Raw genomic sequence first — 22242 nt, 5'->3', positions numbered from 1 at the left:
GGGCATGATTGGGTTGACAATTATTTGGTGAAGAGTGGCAACACGCACACGGCTGCATAAACACAAACCCAAACACACAGCGTCTGGAGTACAGACGGAGTGAAAACGTTCCCTGGAGGCATTGCCTTCTGACATGGCCACTAATTGAAACTGAGCTTTGGTCTGCTCTGCTGTGCCAAGCTCCCTGGGTGTCGCACAGGACGGCTGAGGTGAAACGTTGTAATCCAATCAGACAAATACTGTACAACTCTCAGCCACCACTACACCGTGTCACACCATCAAACACATATTCAAGTCTCCTCACTGAACCGCCTCTTCAGATGTTGCTCCACACTACAATGTTTAACCTTGTCCTTACACCTTTCCTTCCCTATCACCATCCCCCTCTCATCACGCTATCTTTTTTCTTTCGCCCTCCTCCCCTGCCCTCTTCCCTCTCTCTCTCTCTTTCACAGGCGAGTGAGCAGGACATTCTCAAGTACGTTGTGAAGTGGGGCGAGCAGCAGCTTATTAAGAGGATGGCAGACCGGGGTAAGATGATACACTCTGTAATTACCCTCCGAACAGGCCTTCTAATGGCTGTTGGAAAAGCACCCACCTACAGTACCAGCGCCTCCAAAATACACGAAAAGACTATAAAATCGTTTAGTTTTCCAAGTTTTATCCGTAAAAATGGGAGACTGAAGCACCACGATCGTAGATCGCAGTATTTTTTTTTGTTTTTGTGTGGCTCTGAACCCGACTGGAAAAATACTGTATCGATAAAAAATAACGAGTGTGTGTTGGCCTTACTAACCACATAATTATATATAGAATCACTACTAACTGTGTGTGTTTTGTGGGCGGGTTCTTTTCCCAGAGCCTAACGTGCTGAGCGGAACAGCCCACAGCGTGAACAAGCGGGGGGTGAAGAGGAAGGACCTGGATGTGGAGGAGCTGAAGGAGATCCTGTCCCCCCTGCTCCCCTTCATCCGCACTGAGCACATCCTCCCTGCCAACAGCGACGTCCTCTCTGACGCGGTTAGTAGTCAGGGATGACGCGTCATATGGATGTTTCAATACAGTTTCTGATTGCTGCCAATACATATCGTGCAATCTATCATTTATTCCCTATTAATGGCTTAGTTGTTGATTGACCTGACCTTCTTGGTGTGTTCTCTTTAAATGACCCTCTTTCCATTCACAGACAAAGAGGGGTCTGATCAGCACCCCTCCCTCGGACATGCTGCCCACGACTGAGGGGGGCAAGGCCAACTCGTGGTTACGGCAGAAGAACGCTGGCATCTATGTGCGACCACGTCTCTTCTCTCCATACGTGGAGGAGGCCAAGGTAGGACACTCCGCATCGAGGGGTTGCTGGTTAACGGAGAGTATTTTATCTCTCATCTCTGTGAGAGGGTTTGGGTCAGGCCAGGGTATGACCGACTCCTAACCCGTCTCCTCCTCCACTCAGTCTGTGCTGGATGAGATGATGGTGGAACAGACAGATCTGGTGCGTCTACGTTTGGTGCGCATGTCCAACGTGCCAGACACCCTCTACATGGTCAACAACGCCGTGCCACAGTGCTGTCACATGATCAACCATCAACAGAGGGCCAGCAGCCAGACCACTGCTCCGTCCGTGGTAGCCAATGAGATCCCAGGTAAGAGGAGAAGACTGGTGCCAATAAGGAAGCCATTTAGTATAACATTAGAAACGTTGACATGGCCCACCAACCCTCGGTGTGTCCTGTCAGTACCCAGACTGGCGGTGGTTAAGGAGATGGTCCAGAGGCTGCAGGAGCTGAGTCACACCGACCAGGTCCAGAGGGCCTACGCCCTCAACTGTGGCGAGGGGCCCACCGTCAGCTATGAGCTGCAGCTGCGTGTGCTGAGGGAGTTTGGCCTGGCAGACGGGGCTACTGAGCTACTGCAGGTGAGGGGGAAGCTCCGTAGGGTACAGGGAGGACCAGGCTGTCGACTTGTTAGAGGGAGACCTCTGTCCTAAGGACCTCCCTGAAAGACAAAAGTATCACTCACTTAGTGTACTACGTAATAACGTGTGTGTGTGTGTGTGTGTGTTATAGTAGAAGGTTTTTGGGATGCTAAATGTTTTGTTTGTTTATTGTCAGAACCCTTACAAGTTTTTCCCAGAGGAGCGTTTTGGAGACGAGAGTCCTGTTCTTGCCCTGCGCCAGGCAGGTCGTTGTCGGGTCAACAGCAGCCCAGCGATGGACAGCATGTTCTCAGATCTGGAGGGCCTGGCTGGGTTTCACCCCCACTGCCTCCCCCACCACCCCCATACCACCCCCCTGCTACCCCCAGCCGTGCCCAGCTGAAGGGGGCCTGGAGGCCTCGTGTGCCCATCCCACCCCCCACCCGCTCTTTCTCCTACCCCTGTAACCACACTCTGCTCCAGCGCCACACCACAGCCAAACATGGCAGCCCAGACTACCCCTCCGCCCCCAGGCCTCCACCTCCAGACTGCAGCAACCCCCAGGCCAAGGGCCGAGCCCTGCTCCCAGAACCACAGGTGAAGGTCCACATGTCATGCTGTGTTTGTTGCTTTTGGTCATTGTAGCTGTAGAAGTGTATTGTGCTGTGATCATGTATAACTAGCCGTGTTGGTGTGCATCTCTCTGTCTCTCCAGCTGAGCATGGAGCCTGTGATGAGGGAGTTCATGCCAGATATCGCTCTGGGTGTCTCTGTCATGACCCTGAGGGAGCACCATATGGGGGACAGGGACGGTCACAACCCTCATGGCCTCATGGCCCACCCGGCCCCACACCTCCCCCCCGGCCCATGTCCCTCCACTCGCCTCAGCCTCAGTCATGGTCACTCCTGTAAGAGGCACGCTCCAGAGCCAAAGCTGGAGGCCCAGGCAGAGTTCCCTGATCTGTATGACTTCTCCTGCCGACCAACCACAGCAACATCCAGCCACCCCTTGCCCCCATACGCAGGGCCAGACCTCTACAGCCACAGCTCCTCCAGCCACCCTCCCTCCTACATGTCTGACAGCCAGGGACGGCCAGCTGAGGCACGCTCTGACCCCCTGCGCCTGGACGTCCTAGGCCTGCCCCCCCAGTGGCAGGATGGAGCTCTGGCTAATCCCTCTGGTCCCCAGGCTGGGGAAGGACACATCCCCAGAGGACGATCAAACAATGAGACCGACCTTACTCACGGTCTTGGCAACTTGTGTGGCTCCCCCAGTGGAAACCTAGACGGGTATGAGGAGCGGTCGTCGGCCCACAGGGAAGGCCCGAAGGAGATGGCGGTTACTGGCGAGTCCCCAGGTTCAGGGGCCCAGCAGCCACAAAGGAACAGTATTAGCGAGGAGGCTAGCAGAGAACGCAGGTCACCCAACAACCCTGACTACCCTTACAAGAAGTCTGCACTATAACCCTCGGGGGGGACCTGGGGTTGAGTTGTCAAAAGGGAAAGTGAGGGAAACAACCCTCTGTCATGGACAGCAAAGCACTAATGAGTGTGTGTGAAGGGGTGGCTAATGATTTCTATTTATTGTGTGTGTGTGTGTGTGTGTGTGTGTGTGTGTGTGTGTGTGTGTGTGTGTGTGTGTGTGTGTGTGTGTGTAAGTACCCTACCTCCTCCAGGCCTTTCTCCATGACAGTGCTGTCTTCACCCCACGTCTCCTCTGAGTGCTACAGATAAGCAGCATCAGGACTGTAGGTTAGTTAGAGAAACAGCAGTGACTGTCAGACTGTTGTATTGAAGCTTGGTGAAGCCAACCTCAATGCTGCAGTTTTACAATATAACTCCAGCAGTACTGTTTGGGAGGGGTTTTGCCTATTTCCCTTGAGCCTTGTTGCACCACAGGTTTGTTGTGACCTCAAAGTTGTGGGAATCAGGAACAAAGATCTTATCATAAAGAAGATCATAACAAAGACGTTACTATGATCGTAACCATGAAATGTAGTTCAGATGTGCCGAGGATATATAATATACATATGGACTGTAGTCCTCAGGATATATTTTAACTGGGAGATGTATAAATAGGATCTCAGTATAAACTAGTTAACACCAGCACATAGCTTCAATCAGCGTTATCTTCATGATAAAATCGTGTAAAAACATTTTCTTGCTCCTCTCATTTGTATTTCCTCTCTCTTCCTGTAGCATTCCTCCAGTACGTACCTCACCTGACTGGTTACATTTGATTTCCCCTTTCTAGTGCTGCATGTTACACAGAAATGCTGATAAGTAATAGGCTCAGGCTAGTTCAGATCAGACAGGAAGTAGATCTGTTGAGGCAGTCATTGTGCTGCCTCTTCAGTCTCTGATATACAGAGCATTCAGAATGTATTCAGCCCCCTTGACTTTTTCTACATTTTGTTATGTTACAGGCTTATTCTAAAATTGATTAAATAGATTTTTTCCCCTTGTCATTCAACACACAATAACCCATAATGACAAAGCAAAAACAAATATTTGCAGACCCTTTACTCAGTACTTTGTTGAAGCACCTTTGGCAGCGATTACAGCTTTGAGTCTTCTTGGGAATGACGCTACAAGCTTGTCAGGTTGGATGGGGCGCATCGCTGCACAGCTATTTTCAGGACTCCAGAGATGTTCAATCTGTGTTCAAGTCCGGCTCTGGCTGGACCACTCAAGGACATTCAGAGACGTGTCCCGAAGCCACCGTGCTTCACCGTAGGGACTGTGCCAGGTTTCCTCCAGACGTGATTCTTGGCATTCAGGCCAAAGAGTTCAATCTTGGTTTCATCAAAGCAGATAATCTTGTTTCTCATGGTCTGAGCGTCTTTGGGTGCCTTTTACCAAACTCAAAGTGGGCTGTCATGTGCCTTTTACTGAGTAGTGGCTTATGTTTGGCCACTCTACCATAAAGGCCTGATTGGTAGAGTGCTGCAGAGATGGTTGTCCTTCTGGAAGATTCTCCCATCTCCACAGAGGACCTCTGGTGCTCTGTCAGAGTGACCATCAGGTTCTTGGTCACCTCCCTGACCAAGGCCCTTCTCCTCCGATTGCTCAGTTTTGCCGTGCGGCCAGCTCTCGGAAGAGTCTTGGTGGTTCCAAACGTCTTCCATTTAAGAATGATGGAGGCCACTGTGTTCTTGGGGACCTTCAATGCTGTAGACATTTTTTGGTACCCTTCCCAGATCTGTACCTCGACGCTATCCTGTCTTGGAGCTTTACAGACAATTCCTTCGACCTCATGGCTTGATTTTTACTCTGACATGCAGTCAACTGTGGGACCTTTACATATAGACAGGTGTGTGCCTTTCCAAATCATGTCTAATCATTACAATTTACCACAGTTGGTAATCATGTTGTAGAAACATCTAAAGGATAATCAATGGAAACAGGATGCACTTGAACTCAATTTCAAGTCTCACAGCAAAGGGTTCCAAATACGTATGTAAATAAAGTATTTTTTTTTTAAATGTAATACATTTGCAAAAATTCTAAACCTGTTTTTTCCAATGTCATTGTGGGGTAATGGGTGTAGATTGCTGAGATTTTTTTTATTGAATCCTTTTTAGAATAAGGCTGTAAGGTAACAAAATATTGAAAAAGTCAAGGGTTCTGAATACTTTCACGAAGGCAAGAACCCTTTGGAAACACCTGGATTCCTGCATGAATTGTTCATAAAATTTGATCCGATCTTCATCTAGGTCACAAGAATAGACCAACTCAGTCTGCTTAAACTAATAACACACAAACAATTATACGTTTTCATGTCTTTATTGAACACACCGTGTAAACATTCAGTGCAGAGTGGAAAAAGTGTATGAACCCTTGGATTTAATAACTGGTTGACCCTCCTTTGGCAGCAATAACCTCAACCAAATGTTTTTTCTGTAGTTGCAGATCATACCTGCACAACGGTCAGGAGGAATTTTAGACCATTCCTCTTTACAAAACTGTCTCAGTTCAGCAATATTCTTGGGATGTCTGGTGTGAACTGCTCTCTTGAGGTCATGCCACAGCATCTAAAATCGGGTTGAGGTCAGGACTTTTTTTTCTGCTGTTGAAGCCATTCTTTTGTTGATTTACTTCGGTGTTGTGGGTCGTTGTCCTATTGCGTCACCCAACTTCTGTTGAGCTTCAATTTTCAGACAGCCTAACATTCTCCTGCACAATGTATTCATTAACTTGGGAATTCATTTTTCCGTCAACGATAGCAAAGAGGACTGCAAGAGCACAGAGCAGAATGCTCAATGTTAAGAAGAATTGCCCAGGCCGTGAGGCAGCCCCAAGCCATGATGCTCCCTCAACCATAGGTTTTGATGGTGTGTTGTGTGTTCCTTCCTGACAACTCAACTGTAGTTTCATCTGTCCACAGAATATTTTGCCAGTAGAGCTGTGGAACATCCAGGTGCACTTTTGCAAAACTTCAGATGTACAGCAATGCTTTTTTTGTTTGAAAGCAGTGGCTTTTTCCATGTTGTCCTCCCATGAACACAATTCAGGTTTAGTGTTTTACGTATCGTAGACTCGTCAACAGAGATGTTAGCATGTTCCAGAGATTTCTGTAATCTATTCGCTGACACTAGGATTCTTCTTAACATTGATCATTCTGCTCTGTGCTCTTGCAGTCAGTCATCTTTGCAGGACAGCCACTCCTAGGGAGAGTAGCAACAGTGCTGAACTTTCTCCATTTATAGACAATTTGTCTTATCGTGGACTGATGAACATCGAGGCGTTTAGAGATACTTTTCTAACCCTTTTCAGCTTTATTCAAGTCAACCATTTGTAATCTTAGGTCTTTTGAGATCTCTTTTGTTCGAGGCATGGTTCACATCAGGCAATGCTTCTTGTGAATAGCAAACTCAAATTTTGTGGATTTTTTTTTTATAGGGAAAGGCAGCTCTCATCAACATCCAGGTTAGCTGACTCCTTACTCCAATTAGCTTTTGGAGAAGTCATTGGCTTAGGTTTTCATACTTTTTCCAACCTACACTGTGAATGTTTAAATTATGTATTCAATATAGACAAGAAAAATACAATAATGTGTGTTATTAGTTTAAGCACATTGTCTATTGTTGTGACTTAGATGAAGATCAGATCAAATTTGATAACCAATTTATGCAGAAATCCAGGTAATTCCAAAGGGTTCACATACTTTTTCTTGCCACTGTATTTTCAAAAACATGAGCCTGGGGGTTTTTGGAACAAGACGGGAGGGAGGGGGCAGAGGTTAAGGACTGAGGTACACTGGGAAAAATAATGGTGCAATGAACACGCTAGTCAGGAGATGTTTTATTTCAGCTGAATATGTGTGTGTAGTTTAATAATTCCAGGTAACTAAATAATCTCAGTACTGTACACACTCCAATTTTAATCAGGTCTGTATTTACCTATAAACACAAGGCTCTGATCTGAAATGGTTAACCAGAGACCGACCATAGAATGCTGTGGTCAATATGCTTGAAACCACCTTGCTCTTTTAATGGCATAAACAATTCAAGTCTTAATCCACTTTCTGAAGTGACCATAAGGGATCCATCACAAGCGTGACGCCACCACTGGCTCTACTAGTTGTTTGTGTGAATCTAATGTTCACCCTCGAACACTACCCATTCACATGTCCTCAGTCTGTTCAGTTGTGTTGTTCCCATGTACAATGGAACCACTGTCACTCCACCTTTTGGCTGATCCTGGACCTGCGAAGACCTGCTCTCTGTCGTCGGAGGTTACGGCATACTGTATGAGAGCTACCGGGGCTGTTGCTACAGAAACCAAAGTGCACCCATCAGATCCTGTAAGATCAGCCACACATGTCTCCTTTAACACAAACTGACAAACCCATGATACAGGCAACATTGCACTGTAGAAACGATCCATTTCACATGGGAGCAGGGGGATAAATTATTTTAGAACAAAAGAGCTCCAGAACCTGCATAATTCTTAAATTAAATCATGCATTTCTACCATCCAGTAATCCTGAGCATAAATCATAATATTTTAATATATTGTACAACAGATCCTTATTACATCTTAATGGTGGTACTGTAGATGAATTTTTCAGCTGTTTTGTAGCTGTGGTGGACGACACTGAGGTTGTGTTCAGCACCACATTTCACCAAGAAAGGATAGTCTGAAAGATGGTCAGACTCAAACTTTTTATTTTTGTTCATTAAAATGTTCTTTTAGGGAAATGTTTTTAATATTGTTATTGGTGTGGAATACCATGAAGTTGTAGGTTTTATACCATTTGGTTTTTTAAACTGCCCAGTGTTTCCAGATTTCTATGAAATATGACCTATAGTTACTTACAATATGAGTTTAAATAGTTTTCCTTCCAGAAAATAATTGTTACAGAAGCAGCTTTGTGGTGGAATGGTGTGGGCATATACCGGTCACTGGGCAGTTACTTAAGTAGCACATGGACATGTTCATTCACTCTGCATTGTGATAATGAAGTTGCAGGGCAGAGAACCCTTTTCCATCCAATTTGCTTCATGGGGAAAAAATGCAAAACTTTAGATTCCTCCCCATGTTGGTTAGTTGCTTTATTTTCCAGGACAGTTTCCCCATGAATAAAAACCCTCCACATCCTGTTTGCTCTTTACTGTAGAAGTCAGTGCCTTCCCCTGCCAAGAGGCTGGGCTGTTATTTGAGAAGTGACTGTCCTATGCAAGCCCTTTCTACCAGCTTGTATCAAATAGCCCTTTGTAAAACTCATGTAGCTAGTTATTAGTGTACATGTTTTGTTTAGGTACCTTTTTAAAATGTAACCCTCTGGAACTGTGTTTGATAATTGAACAGGTACGCTGTATGTAAAACACTTTTGTAGATCCCTGTATTTGGTTTTACGTGTTCTATTTTTCTACTGTTAACTCAAATGGTGCATAACAGTGTGGAACTTGGGCATCTTCGAAATAAACTGCTTCAATATAATTCTGGACTGTCTAGTCATTTAGTTCAACCTTGAGTAAAGCAGTACCTTCTGGTATTTCGATGACAAGTAGCCGTGGAATCACTTCACACAGTATGCTGAATGAACTGTTTCATTTAATACCAGTGACACCATCAAATTGTCACGCTTCAATATGAATGGCAGTGCATAGTCAGGTGTCACATAATGAAAGTCTAACGACAACTTAGACTTAATGTCCATGATTAAAATCATTAGCATCTCTCCCAGCATGCTAACTGTCATTCAGTTTCTCATAAGACAAGGAATGTCATTTGAAATTCATGGAGACCCATTCAAGAACCTTTTAGCAAAATGTTCAACTTCAAACCTCAGTAACAGCATCTTTTATTTAAAGCAGAAGGCGTTTGAGGGACATCGAACTGTTTTGCTATGAACCCAAAGTAACATTAAAAAACAAATAGACAACGCCGCTGAGGGGCAGAATGACATCAGCTGTTCATTTGCCGCCTCTTCCTGGACATCAGCTCCCCAAAGAACTGGTGGATGGCCTCTGCTGTGACAACCTGAGGGAGAGGGGAGGAGTGGTTCAATGGGGATTAGAGGTGAATGACCAGTGTTCTTCAGCTATTGTTTGGACACAAGCAGATCAATGACAATCAAGTGCTGACATGACAAGTAACCTATGGACTACTGCTCATATATTGGTTTCCTATGCTGTGTTCATGTGCCCTCTTGGAAACTACCACCAGACATTTTGTCTTCAGTAAACAAACATACAGCTCCTCACCTTTCCTTCATCAGCTATCTGCCGTAGGAACGTCATCAGTTCAGTCTGCATCTCATTGAACTCTGAATGAGGGAACATTTTACTTCATCAACCCAGTTCATCAAATGGTAAGAAACACACCGTGTTAGGTTTCATCTACAGTTAATAACTGCCAAACAAGGGAATGAAAAAGACAGTCCCCATCCTTACGGTAAACAATCTCCAGTTGCTGCACGCGGTCCAGAGTACTCAGGCTTGACATGAGCAGACTGTCAAGACTAGCAGGTCCTTGCTCTACAGTGCCTCTGTTCTCATAGGCCAGGACAGTGTCTGACTCATCCAGCAGGAACTGCACTCCCGCATCGACGTAGGCCCTCTTGAGCAGAAACAACAAACATACAATGGAAACAGCTCTACACCTTTATCCAATCTAAAAGGGCTGACACTACAATGTGCTGAATGACCAGTAAAGTCTATACAGCAATCTATTTGTTCCACATCAAATAGCTAAAAACACAGTTGCTGCACTGTGCTTGAAATCAGTCATGGCAAAATACATAATCTCAAGAGAGAAGAATCTTTAGTGACCCACCTTGCAGCTGACGCAGGTGCACAGCTTGGCTCTCCAGTGGTAAGGCCAGAACACAGCCCCTTCCCTAGCTCTCTCCAGGCCCTGTGTCTTCAGCTCCCTCAGCCTGCAATACACAGTCTTGTCCTGTCTCTTCACAGGAAGGCCTGTCATCTCCTGGTGAGTCCGTTTGCAGGCAGTCCTCCCATTCGTAGCCTCATTCTGGACAAGACAGCAAGGGAGGAAACATGCATTATATTTTAGGCTTTTCAGGATTGTGTTAGTGGAGAACGAAGAGAAAGAGGGACCAATCCCATAATCCAGGGGGCTTGTTTATTTTTTTTATTTTTTATAAATACAACATCCCGCGGAAGCAACACACACAAGCTCTCTAATAGGAGTTGACACAATGAGAGGGTGGGCTGATGAAATCAGTCTTGTTTACAGTAAGCTGAACTGTGAAGCCTGGCCAAGCCAGTCCCCAGAGCAGGGGAATCTGTGTCCCATGGATAATTTCTTCCTTAATTACCCAAAGGGGAGGGCAGCCAGGCAGCACAACAAGAACAGGAGTCCACTGTTTGCATCCGCACAATACATTACCCTCCACTGCCATCTGCTGGGAGTCAGGTGACACACCGCAAATCACACCAAATAGCTGAGTGGATTTTTATTTAACTAGGCAAGTCAGTTAAGAACAAATTCTTATTTTACAATGACAGCCTATACCCTGGCCAAACCTCCCCTAAAGCGGACGACACTGGGCCAATTGTGCGCCGCCCTATGGGACTTCCGATCACGACCGGTTGTGATACAGCCCGGGATCAATCCAGGGTCTGTGGTGACGCCTCTAGCACTGAGATGCAGTGCCTTAGACCACTGCGCCACTCGGGAGCCGAATGACTCTTGAAGAATGTATGAATTGGTTTAGCAGGCAGTATTAACCAAATGTCTGCTTAAGTATAGATGTGTGTTTATGTCTGCCTTCAATGAAAACACAGCCAAGAGTTCCTCTCCTCACCCTGATGTCATTCCCATTTGCTTGGTGCAAGTGGTGAGTCATGCACTTAGGAGTCTAGGTTTCAAACGCAATTGTAAAAGTCAAAGCCTGGCTCTCCTTACCTTCTCTTGACAGCTGGGGCTGGTAGAGGACCCCTCGCCCCCGTTCTTACAGGGCTCATCACTCCTCTTGTCCTCTGGCTCCTTATCTTCCTCCTTGTTGACTTCAGCCTCTCCTTTACAGGGGCTCACTTTGACCACAGGTTCTTGAAAAACAACAATATACATTACTATTGTTTTAACTGCAGAATGTACATAAAGGGCATGACATTGTATAGTGATCAGGTTTAAGTCATCGTCACTGTCTGTGCACTAAAAACCTAGCCCAAATTACCTCTAGATGAAGAAGACTGACATCTTCCATCTTTAACTAGTTCAAAATGGAAAGATATGTATTTTCATAAATAGTATGGGATGGGTTATAACCCAAGCCCAGAGCTCTGGATCCCGAGCTCTCACTCTTTGTTAGTGGGAGGAATAACACACCTGCAATGTGGGTGGAGTATGTCCAGAGGAAGGGGGCTTTGTTCATGCAGGTCTCACACACCATCTCCTGCAGCTCCTCAGAGTCTTCCACCGTACAACCCAGGTGCTGTCACAGAGAAGGAACACATGGTCAAGGAGAAGTAATCATTCTGATCTTTGCATCAAAACCATTATCCCAGCTAACAAATATTACATCTCAAAACACACCTGAAAACAATCATGATGTTGCCCCTTGATACATACCCTGGGATGATACCAGTCCTCACAGATGATGCACTGAATCATATCCTCATTAACCTTATGGGAGGGAGGAAGCATGAGAGGGTGTTTTTGTTATGAGGAATGGCATATCCATCATTCTTTCAACAACACGAACTGAATCCTAGAGACCTAGCATATCAACAAAGCCTATGATTCAGACAGAACTAAAACATGTATTCATTCATCAATAGCAAAATGTGAAGGGATGGAGAAAGGGAAGGAGGCGTAATGCTGGAATCAAATCCATACCTGATCTTCAGTGTCTGGGTAAGGTCTGTCACAGGTACAGTAACAGCCATGGAAGTTGTGATTATAATGATTTTTTGCGTTTTGTCGGTCTTTGCCCTGCAAAGAGAAAAGGAACAATGGAAATCAGGCATCAATGTTTTCAGCTGTCAGGATGACATGACTGAGGGGTAGATAGGATATTAGGACACTTACAGGACTCAGCTGGCACCTAAACACGCCAAACTTGCTGTTTCCACAATCACAGCGGAAATTCCTACATGCAAACAAATAGATGCAAATAAGCAATTTCAAGACCTCAACAAGTACTACAATGAGTATGGAAATGTAAACAGCTACCTAAACCTTACTGTTGTTTGTACTCCTGGAATTTGTGAATGTCCCTTTACATCAGGTTCATACCTTTTTGTGTAGAGCTCAAATATGTCATGCCCATCATGGCAATGGTTGGTGCAGGCAAGGCAGAGCCCAGCAGGTTCTACCCCTCTGGGTGTGCAAGTGTTGCAGGCAAAAACAGCCTGTCTCTTCACATATCCCTGTAACACAATAGAATAGATATTATATGTAGTCACATGCACAGGGTCACAGATATAATTGCAGTGTACGGTGAAATACTTAAGCTCCGAGCTCCAATAGTGCAGGTGTGAATTAAATAATAAAAAATAAAATAAATGTATACATATTTACAACTGTGACAATGATAAATATAAATGTCCATTGGGAAGTGGGCAGGGTAATTGTCTGTTTAGGGTGGGGGAAGAAAATAAAATGGAGGCGGCAGGAGGAGTAGGTAGCTGACTGGGGGGAGGGGGGGGGGGGGGTATTTGCCAGTCTGTTAGTTTTTAGCCACAATGTTCCTGTACTGCTTGCTTCTAAAGTGGGGAGAACAGGTCATGGCTCGGTTGGTTGATGTCCCTGGTGGCATATTGTATGTAGTAACATAAAGAAGACACAAAAGGCCACACTGGATCTGGGGTCAGTGGCAGTTCTCTGGGTGTGGCGATACAGATGTGGGCAGGCAGCATCTTTACCTGGGGATAGGAACAATTATCTGGATCACTTCCAGCCAACACAGCATAAGCCTCTTGCAGCTCCTCGTCTTCCAGAATGTCCTGTACGGTCACAGTGCGCTCCTCGTTCACAGACATTCTTGGAACAAAATAAACACCCACTCAAATGGATGGATGTACATATGCACACAACTACATTCTTCGGTCAGGGACCACGTGGGGGGAGTAAGGAAAACAACACTATGGCCAAAGTCAAACAATGTAGTGTAAATACATTTGAATTCTGCCACATTTGTAGCCGATTTGCTAGTCATCTCACCTTGACTGATTGCAACAAAATAATTTCCAACTGTCTGCTGGCATATTCAAAACATTCCGTCAGACAAGCTAGCTAACAACAGATTATGCTAGCTAACGTTCAATATTTCGACTAGAAGCATGCTTCGCTGTCATCTTTATAGTAGTACTTGCGGATAACTATTTTAATTATATCGCTAATTACTTGCAAGTAGCCTTACCTGGTGAGCGAAATGGCTAAACAGACACTTGCGAGTCTGCGACAGAACAAAGATTTTTCAGGCTGTATTGTGACTGCGACTTTGGCCAAGTGAAGTCACGCAATTGTGACGTCAAAGAGAAACGTAATTATTTTGTATCAAATCAAATCAAACTTTGTCACATGCGCCGAATACAACAACTGTAGACCGACCTGTAGACTTACAAGCCCTTAACCAACAGTGCAGTTCAAGAAGATATTTACAAAATAATCAAAAGTAACATAATAACGAGGCTAAATACAGGGGGTCCTGTACCGAGTCAGTGTGCGGGGTACAGGTTAGAGGTAATTTGTACATGTTGGTAGGGGTGAAGTGACTGTGCATAGATAATAAACAGCTAGTAGAAGCAGTCTTTTTCAGCAGTCTTATGATAGAAGCTGTTAAGGAGCCTTTAGGACCTATGACTAGGGTGGCTAGAGTCTGGCAATTATTAGGGCCTTCCTCTGACACCGCCTTATATAGAGGTCTTGGATGGCAGGAAGCTTGGCCCCAGTGATGTACGTGGGCCGTACACACTACCCTCTGTAGTGCCTACCGGTCAGAGGCCGAGCAGTTGCCATACCAGGCATTGATGCAACCCGTCAAGATGCTCTCGATTGTGCAGCTATAGAACCTTTTGAGGATCTGAGGACCCATGCCAAATCTTTTCAGTCTCCTGAGGGGGAATAGGCTTTGTCGTGCCCTCTTCACAACTGTCTTAGTGTGTTTGGACCATGATAGTTTGTTGATGATGTTGACACCAAGGAACTTGAAGCACTCAACCTATTCCAATACAGCCCCATCGATGAGAATGGGGGCGTGCTCGATCCTCCTTTTCCTGAAGTCCACAAGCATCTCCTTTGTCCAGACCACATTGAGGGAGAGGTTGTTGTCCCTATACCACACGAACAGGTCTCTGACCTCCTCCCTATAGGCCGTCTCATTGTTGTCGGTGATCAGACCTACCACTGTTGTGACATCGGCAAACGTGATGATGGTGTTGGAGTCGTGCCCGGCCATGCAGTCATGAGTGAACCGGGACTACAGGAGGGGACTGAGCACACACCCCTGAGGGGCCCCGTGTTGAGCATCAGCGTGGTGGATGTGTTGTTCCCTAGCCTTACCACCTGGGGGCTGCCCATCAGGAAGTCCAGGATCCAGTTGCAGAGGGAGGTGTTTAGTCCCTTAGCTTAGTGATGAGCTTTGAGGGCACTACTATGGTGTTGAATGCTGAGCTGTAGTCAATGAATAGCATTCTCACATAGGTGTTCCTTTTGTCCAGGGGAAAGGGCAGTGTTGGGTGCAATAGAGATTACATCATCTGTGGATCTGTTGGGGAAGTATGCGCATTAGAGTGGGTTAAGGATTTCAGGGATAATGGTGTTGATGTGAGCCATTACCAACCTTTCAAAGCACTTCATGGCTACATACGTGAGTGCTACGGGTCGGTAGTCATTTAGGCAGCTTACTTGAGTGTTCTTGGGCACAGAGACTATGGTGTTCTGCTTGAAACATGTTGGTTTTACAGATTCAGTCAGGGACATGTTGAAAATGTCAGTGAAGACACTTGCCAGTTGGTCAGCGCATGCTCGGAGTACACGTCCTGGTAATCCGTCTGGCCCTGCTCCCTTGTGAATTTTGACCTGTTTATAGGTCTTACTCACATCGGCTATGGAGAGCGTGATCACACAGTCGTCCGGAGTGGCTGGTGCTCTCATGCATTTCAGTGTTACTTGCCTCGAAGCGAGCATAGAAGTAATTAAGCTTGTCTGGTAGGTTCGTGTCATTTGGCAGCTCTTCCCTTTGTAGTCTGTAATAGTTTGCAAGCCCTGCCACATCTGACGAGCATCAGAGCCGGTGTAGTAGGATTCAATCTAAGTCCTGTATTAACGCTTTGCCTGTTTGATGGTCCGTCTGAGGGCATAGCGGGATTTCTTATAGGCTTCAGGGTTAGAGTCCCGCTCCTTGAAAGCAACCCTTGAACTCAGTGTGGATGTTGCCTGTAATCCATAGCTTCTGGTTGGAGCATGTACGTATGGTCACTGTGGGGACGACGTCATCGATGCACTTATTGATGAAGTCAGTGACTGATGTGGTGTACTCCTCAATGCCATCAGAAGAATCCCAGACCATATTCCAGTCTCTGCTAGCAAAACAGTCCTGTAGCTTAGCATCTGCTTCATCTGACCTCTTTCTTAGAGCTGCACAATTGAGAGCATCTTGACGCTGCATCACCGCTTGGTATGGCAACTGCTTGGCATCCGACCGCAAGGCACTACAGAGGGTATTGCGGACAGCTCAGTACATCACTGGGACAGAGTTCCCTGCCATCTAGGACTTCTATTCTGTATAGCACTTTGTGACATCAGCTGATGTAAAAAGGGCTTTATAAATTGATATATCAGGCTGTGTCAGAGGAAGGCCTTAAAAATGATCAAAGACTCCAGCCACCCAAGTCATAAACTGTTCTCTCTGCTACCGCACGGCAAACAGTACCGATGCACCAAGTCCGGATACAACAGGACCCTGAACAGCTACTACCCTTAACCAAATAGCTACCCAGAATATTTGCATTGACCCTTTTTGCAATTAAATGTTTTAACTCATCACATACGCTGCTGCTACTGACATTATTCCTAGTTACATGTAGATATCGACCGCAATTACCTCATACCTCAGCACATGGACTCGGTACTGGTACCTCTTGAATATAGCTAAGTTATCATTACTCATTGTGTATCTATTGTTACTTTTATTATGCGTTTTACTTTTCTATTATTTCTCAATTTTCTTTCTCTCTGCATTGTTGGGAAGGGCCCGAAAGTAAGCATTTCACTGTTAGTCCACACCTGTTGTTTACGAAGCATGTGATAAATACATTATACCTTTTGTCAATAATGGATCATGCCAGTCTCTCATTGAAAGCCGGGAACCTTTTCACCCTTTGGTTAAACGGAAATGTGTCTCACCTGTAGATGCACTATTCTTCTATGGTATAATGGCTTCTTCTTCTTCGGTGGGGTTTATCGGCGGTTGGCATCCAACATTATGGTGCATTACCACCACATACTGTCCTAGAGTGTAGTGTGGGCCAGAGACAGGGAGAAACTAAATCCTACCTGCCAGCCCTGTTGCTCTTCAAAAAAAAGAAAATATTTGAGACTATAATGACGTTCTACTCAATATACTCTTTAAACTAATGTCCTATATCCGCTTCTCCCTCATACTACATCTCAGCCTCTCTCTTTCCCTCTGATACTGCCCACACTGTAGCAGTACATGCTCCATGGTCTGTTTCCTGGCAATAATCACACTTTCCTGTTGGATGCTGTCCTATCACATGTAAGGACTTATTCAACTGGCTGAGTCCCACCCTTAATTTGTAAATATAGCCACCTCTCTTCTGTCCCTTCCTGCTGTCCTCCCCAACTTTCCTTTGTACTTGAAATAAATGCCTGCCCTTAGTATCTCTCTTCCACTGCTCCTGCCCTCTCTGCACCACTGTTCATACCAGGCTTTTTGCCTCTGCCTTGCTCATTGAAACTACAACACCAACATCCCCACTTCTAAGTGCTTGTTTAGCCAGTACATCAACTGCCTTGTTCCCCTCCACCCCCACATCGGCTGGGACCCAAGTAAATGTTATCTGTATACCCATCTGTCTAATCCTGCCATGGGTTTGTAGCACCTCATAAAGCAAGTCTTGTCTGCTCCATGAGCTTAAGGACTGGAGACTCATTAACACTGCACATTAATCAGAGCAAATAACTACTCTGTCTGGCTTGACTTCCTCCACCCACTGCAAGGCCAACGGTATGGCCATCAGCTCCACTGTATTTATACAGCCAGAATATCTGTAATACGTTTTCTGACTTCCACCCCACGTTCCTGCACTACAAATGCTGACCCGGTATGTCTTTTGAGCCATCTGTGTAAATGGCCACAAAATCCTGATACACAGTTTCCAGACGTTTCTTAAACAAATCAGATGGATCAACACCCTCCCTATCTTTCTGTAGTCTGTCTACACTTCTAGATCAACTACTGGAGGTGGGAGTAGCCATGGTGGATTTACAAGAATAGCTACCGTTGGACTAAACTCCCTTCCATACAGTTCCGTCTCCTTCGCCTGGATATTACCCACCCATGTTCCCAGCATGTCTATAAAATCCATTTTGCAGGATGTTACATCACATATCCTTGTAGGTTGACCCAATAATTAATTGCCAGCTGCTGTCACCTAATCTGCAATGGCATATCCCCCATCTCTACCTATAGTGCAGCCACTGTGTACATCTGAAATGCCCCATTACATTAGAGTCCTTATCCCTGTATGACATCTAGCCTTTCCAATGAGGTCGGGCATTCGAACCATACGCTATGCTGCCATAGTCTATTATAGATTGGATCAATGCAACATGCATGGTCCTCAATGAAGAACGCCCAGTCCCCCCGCCCACTCCTTCCCCATCAGACAGCACATCACATTTAGCACCTTACACTTTCCCACCCTTCTCTCAATGTGTTCTGCTCAGGTCAGTCTAGTGTCAAAGTATACCCCAAGAAACCTGAAGGCCCCCACCCTCTCCAAGTTTCTCCTATATAACTTTGAGCGTACCTCATCTCCCACCTTCACCCTGGTAAACAACACTGAGTTCTCTACAGAGAACCTGAATCCCCACATTAATGCCCACCGCTCTACTTCATCAATTGCTTCCTGTACCTTCCTGACTACGTATGGCACATTTCTTCCCCTCTTCCATAAGGCCCCAACATCTGCAAATAACGACCTCCCTGAGAGTAAACATCATTGATCATGATTGAAAAAGACAGAGGACTAATCACACTCCCCTGTGGTGTACAATTATCCACCAGGTAGCTGCCTGATAGTGACTTTCCTACCCTCACCTGGATAGACCTTCCAAACAGGAAATCCTTTACGTTCTTCCTCCTACCCGATAATATCAAGCTTGATTAACAATCCCTCCTTCCACATCATATCATAGGCACATCAAAAAAAGACAGCTACAACAGTCTCCTTGTTCACCTGAGCCTTCCTGACCTCTGCTTCTAAACAGAGCACTGGGTCCATAGTCCTCCTTTCCTTCCTGAACCCACTCTGATGTAGCGATACCAGTCTCCTGCTCTCCAGGAAGTAAGTTACCCTCTCCGTAACCATATGTTCCATAATATTACATACATGTGATGTTAAAGCTATTGGCCGATAACTTGTTAGCCTCGTTGGGTCCTTCCGTGCCTCCCTCCCACACTGTGTTGTACAAAACCAAAACCTTATCCAGTGCCTCATCACTAAGATGGGCCAACAAAACAAAGCACACATCATCTTTCCCAGGTGAAGTTAAACCAGCCTTACCTATTGCCCTTTTCATCTCTGCCATTGTAAATGGTGCATTCAATGCATCATTTACATCCTCCTTTCTATCCAGCACTCCAGGATGCTCCTCTCTCGTTCTCTCTCTCCCCCTCTGCCCCTCCTCTAACAAATTTGCCAAGCTATGCACTTCTACAAACACTTTGGCCATCATCTCTGCCTTCTCATCTGTTACTGCCACATCCTTCCCTCTCGTCAACACTGGATGATCCCACTCCCCACTAATCTCCCACACTTAACCCACAAGTGTTGCTTTTCCAATGGTGTCACAGAACCGACGCCAACATGACCTCTTTGTCTGACCGATAATTCTTCTCACCAGGGCCTGGGCCTGCTTATTCTTAATCAGTATGTCCTTTTCAGTACTCTAAATGTCTTGTTTCTACTCTTCACCATTGTCCCACCCTCCTCCGTCCACCATGGGACTGCTTTCCTCCTCCTTCTCCATGAACTCTCAGGTATAGCCTCAGTAGCTGCCCACACTAACGCTGTTCTCACCCAGTTATTCATACTATACACATCCCCTCTCATATCCACCTGACCAATCACCTGTTCACTCAGCTCCTGAAACTGATCCCACTTTGCCGTTCCAAACACCCACCTGCCTACTCCAGCCACTGACACCTCTTCCTCCCTCCTGCCTATTGCGCATACTATGGGGTAATGATCACTCCCACTCACAGATTCCTGCCATCACACTAGATACCAGAGTGAGGTCCAAGACAGACTCTTTCCCTGTGACTACATCAATCCTCGGCCATCATTCAGGCACACCAGATCTTTCATTTCCATTCGATTTTCCATCACTTGGTCATTTCCATCCATCTGCCTCGACAAGAGTGTGTTGTGGGCAGTGAAATCCTCACACTACATTACCTTACTTCTATCCCTCTCCAGCACTTCCAGGTCCAGTATTTGACATGGATTATAGTAATTCACTACCACCCCACTTCTCAACCACAACTCCATCACCACATATTCCTGTTCAATACCTCTGCCTAGCATCCTGTAGGGAAGTTCTTGCTTTATGAAGGTGGAACACCCCCCCTACGAACCACTATATTATCCGTATAATAAACTCCACATTTGGTTTGAGCCATGTTTCCTGCACACAAATCACATCAGCCTTAGCAGGCATATCTACAATGAACTGCTTGATCTCCTCCCCATTAGCCAACAGGCTTTGAGCAGTCTGTTGTAGTACTACTACCATAACTAAGATCCAGTAATACATGACTCCATCCTCGGCTGATTGAGGTCATCTCGAACCTCTTCCCATGTCAACCCTGTCATACTCAGATGTCACTCAGCAGCTTTCACTATTAGCTGAATCTTCTCTGTTCTAGACTATACTTAAGCAGTGCTATTGATAGCATATTTGGCAGTACCTGGTCCTTGAAGTGTAACAGAATAGACGTGCTATCTACCCTAACTCCACCCCTTGTTGCTTGCAATCTTTGAACATTCACTAGAACGCATCCTCTCAAATAGTCCCGTACCTCTTTAGTTTTGTCACTCACAGGCCCTCCTGTTATCACCCCTTTAATCCACTGCTTCCCTGCTTGATCATTCCAGCTGCTCGACACCACTTTACACTTCCCGAGTTGCTTCACTCAGAGCTTTTTCCCTCTGCGCCATGTCCTTCCAGAACACCAACACGCTTCCATCTCTTAGCACTTTAGCAATGACAACTTTCCCAATCAACTCTTATCACAGCCGTCAACCTTATCGGACTCTTCACCCCAACTCCCATTTCCTCCCTAGAATTCAGAATCCTTTGCTGCTCTTCCTCATCTCCATGCTCCCCTCGTGTCTTATCTTACCCTTCCTCGGCACTTTCTAACTCCGAACTGCCGCTAGCGTTGGAAACTGTTGGTCTCCTCAAACATCCTTTTCTGCCTCCTCTCTGCCTCCATAGATTTCTCGGTCGCATTCAAACCCCTGCTCCCTTTCTCTCCCACTTTCTTTCTCTTTCTTACCCCCTCCTTTATTTGTACCACTATGCTCCATACTTGCTTCACTTTCTTCTCCATCACTATCTCCTACCATCTCTGACCCAGTCACAGCACAGCCGTGCCACACCGAGTAAAGTTTGATTGTTTGTTTATGAACAATTGATCGCTAGTCACAGCTTTCCAAACAGTCAGCCAGCTCGACCTGCGTTCAACAACCGACACTGATATGAAATGCCCACTTACGTCCCTGGTATAATGGCGGTCAGAAAACAAACGTTTAAGGCGCATGCCGCCACCTACTGTGCTGAAGTCTGCGAGCATTCATGGTTTGCCTAATTCTGTACTACTAAGAAAAAATAAAATAAACAAATAAATCCCTACTAATTTCGAACAAACCCTCCCCTCCCCTTGTGTTGTTATGTGTTAATAACATTTAGACTACGTTACCCAGCAGGCTAGGCAGATGGTTAAAGGATGCCTTGCATGGCTAAACATGGAGTTTTCTAGCTGAAGTATATGTTCATTAAAAATAGTTAAACCTACGCCCCGGTTTGTCATTATATATGGAACAAACATAACACCCCTAAAACCATGGGTGACTAGGTCTGGCTCGCAGTCGACATTCCAATTCATCCCAAAGATGTTCGATGGGGTTGAGGTCAGGGCACTGTGCAGGCCAGTCAAGTTCTTTCTCACCGATTTCGACAAACCATTTCTGTATGAAACTAGTTTTGTGCTCGGGGGCATTGTCATGCTGAAACAGGAAAGGGCCTTCCCCAAACTGTTGCCACAAAGTTGGAAGCACAGAATCGTCTAGATTGTCATTGTATGCTGTAGCGTTAAGATTTCCCTTCACTGGAACTAAGGGGCCCACCCCGAACCATGAAAAACATCCCCAGACCATTATAACTCCTCCACCAAACATTACAGTTGGAACTATGCATTCGGGCAGGTAGCATTCTCCTGGCATCCGCCAAAAACCCAGATTCATCAGTCGGATTGCCAGATGGTAAGGCATGATTCACCACTCCAGCCGACGCTCGGCATTGAGCATGGGGATCTTAGGCTTGTGTGCAGCTGCTCGGCCATTGAAACCCTAGTTTATTCGAGCTGCAGCCACAGCAAA

General features: G+C 45.7%; 1 protein-coding gene and 1 pseudogene across 1 annotated transcript; one reads left to right on the top strand and one right to left on the bottom strand.

Annotated features, from left to right (window-relative positions):
* Positions 1 to 8860, top strand: part of LOC135508165 (BTB/POZ domain-containing protein 7-like) — a 32833-nt pseudogene extending 23973 nt beyond the window's left edge.
* Positions 8861 to 9207: 347 nt separating this feature from the next.
* Positions 9208 to 13840, bottom strand: LOC135508166 (putative E3 ubiquitin-protein ligase UBR7). Its single transcript, XM_064928181.1, has 12 exons — positions 13752 to 13840; positions 13255 to 13372; positions 12626 to 12759; positions 12419 to 12479; positions 12227 to 12322; positions 11960 to 12013; positions 11717 to 11822; positions 11294 to 11436; positions 10199 to 10396; positions 9817 to 9982; positions 9628 to 9689; positions 9208 to 9403 (listed from the first exon to the last, which is right to left on the bottom strand). Exons 2-12 carry the CDS (start codon positions 13369 to 13371, stop codon positions 9329 to 9331), a joined length of 1212 nt encoding a protein of 403 aa, XP_064784253.1. The 5' UTR covers position 13372; positions 13752 to 13840; the 3' UTR covers positions 9208 to 9328.
* Positions 13841 to 22242: the final 8402 nt, after the last annotated feature.

Source organism: Oncorhynchus masou, chromosome 21 (assembly GCF_036934945.1).
Source record: "Oncorhynchus masou masou isolate Uvic2021 chromosome 21, UVic_Omas_1.1, whole genome shotgun sequence".
In the NCBI taxonomy this organism is placed as follows: domain Eukaryota; kingdom Metazoa; phylum Chordata; class Actinopteri; order Salmoniformes; family Salmonidae; genus Oncorhynchus; species Oncorhynchus masou.
The sequence above is the reverse complement of the archived record's forward strand: the minus strand, read 5'-3'. Positions and strand labels throughout refer to the sequence as shown.

What these genes read in the sequence shown, in the direction of transcription:
- LOC135508166 (XM_064928181.1), bottom strand. Translation starts at nt 13,371, where the DNA reads ATGTCTGTGAACGAGGAGCGCACTGTGACCGTACAGGACATTCTGGAA. An exon ending in TTTGAGCTCTACACAAAAAG is followed by an intron (nt 12,480 to 12,625) that starts GTATGAACCTGA and finishes GTTTGCATGTAG; the next exon opens with GAATTTCCGCTGTGATTGTG. An exon ending in GCACCTGCGTCAGCTGCAAG is followed by an intron (nt 9,983 to 10,198) that starts GTGGGTCACTAA and finishes TTTCTGCTCAAG; the next exon opens with AGGGCCTACGTCGATGCGGG.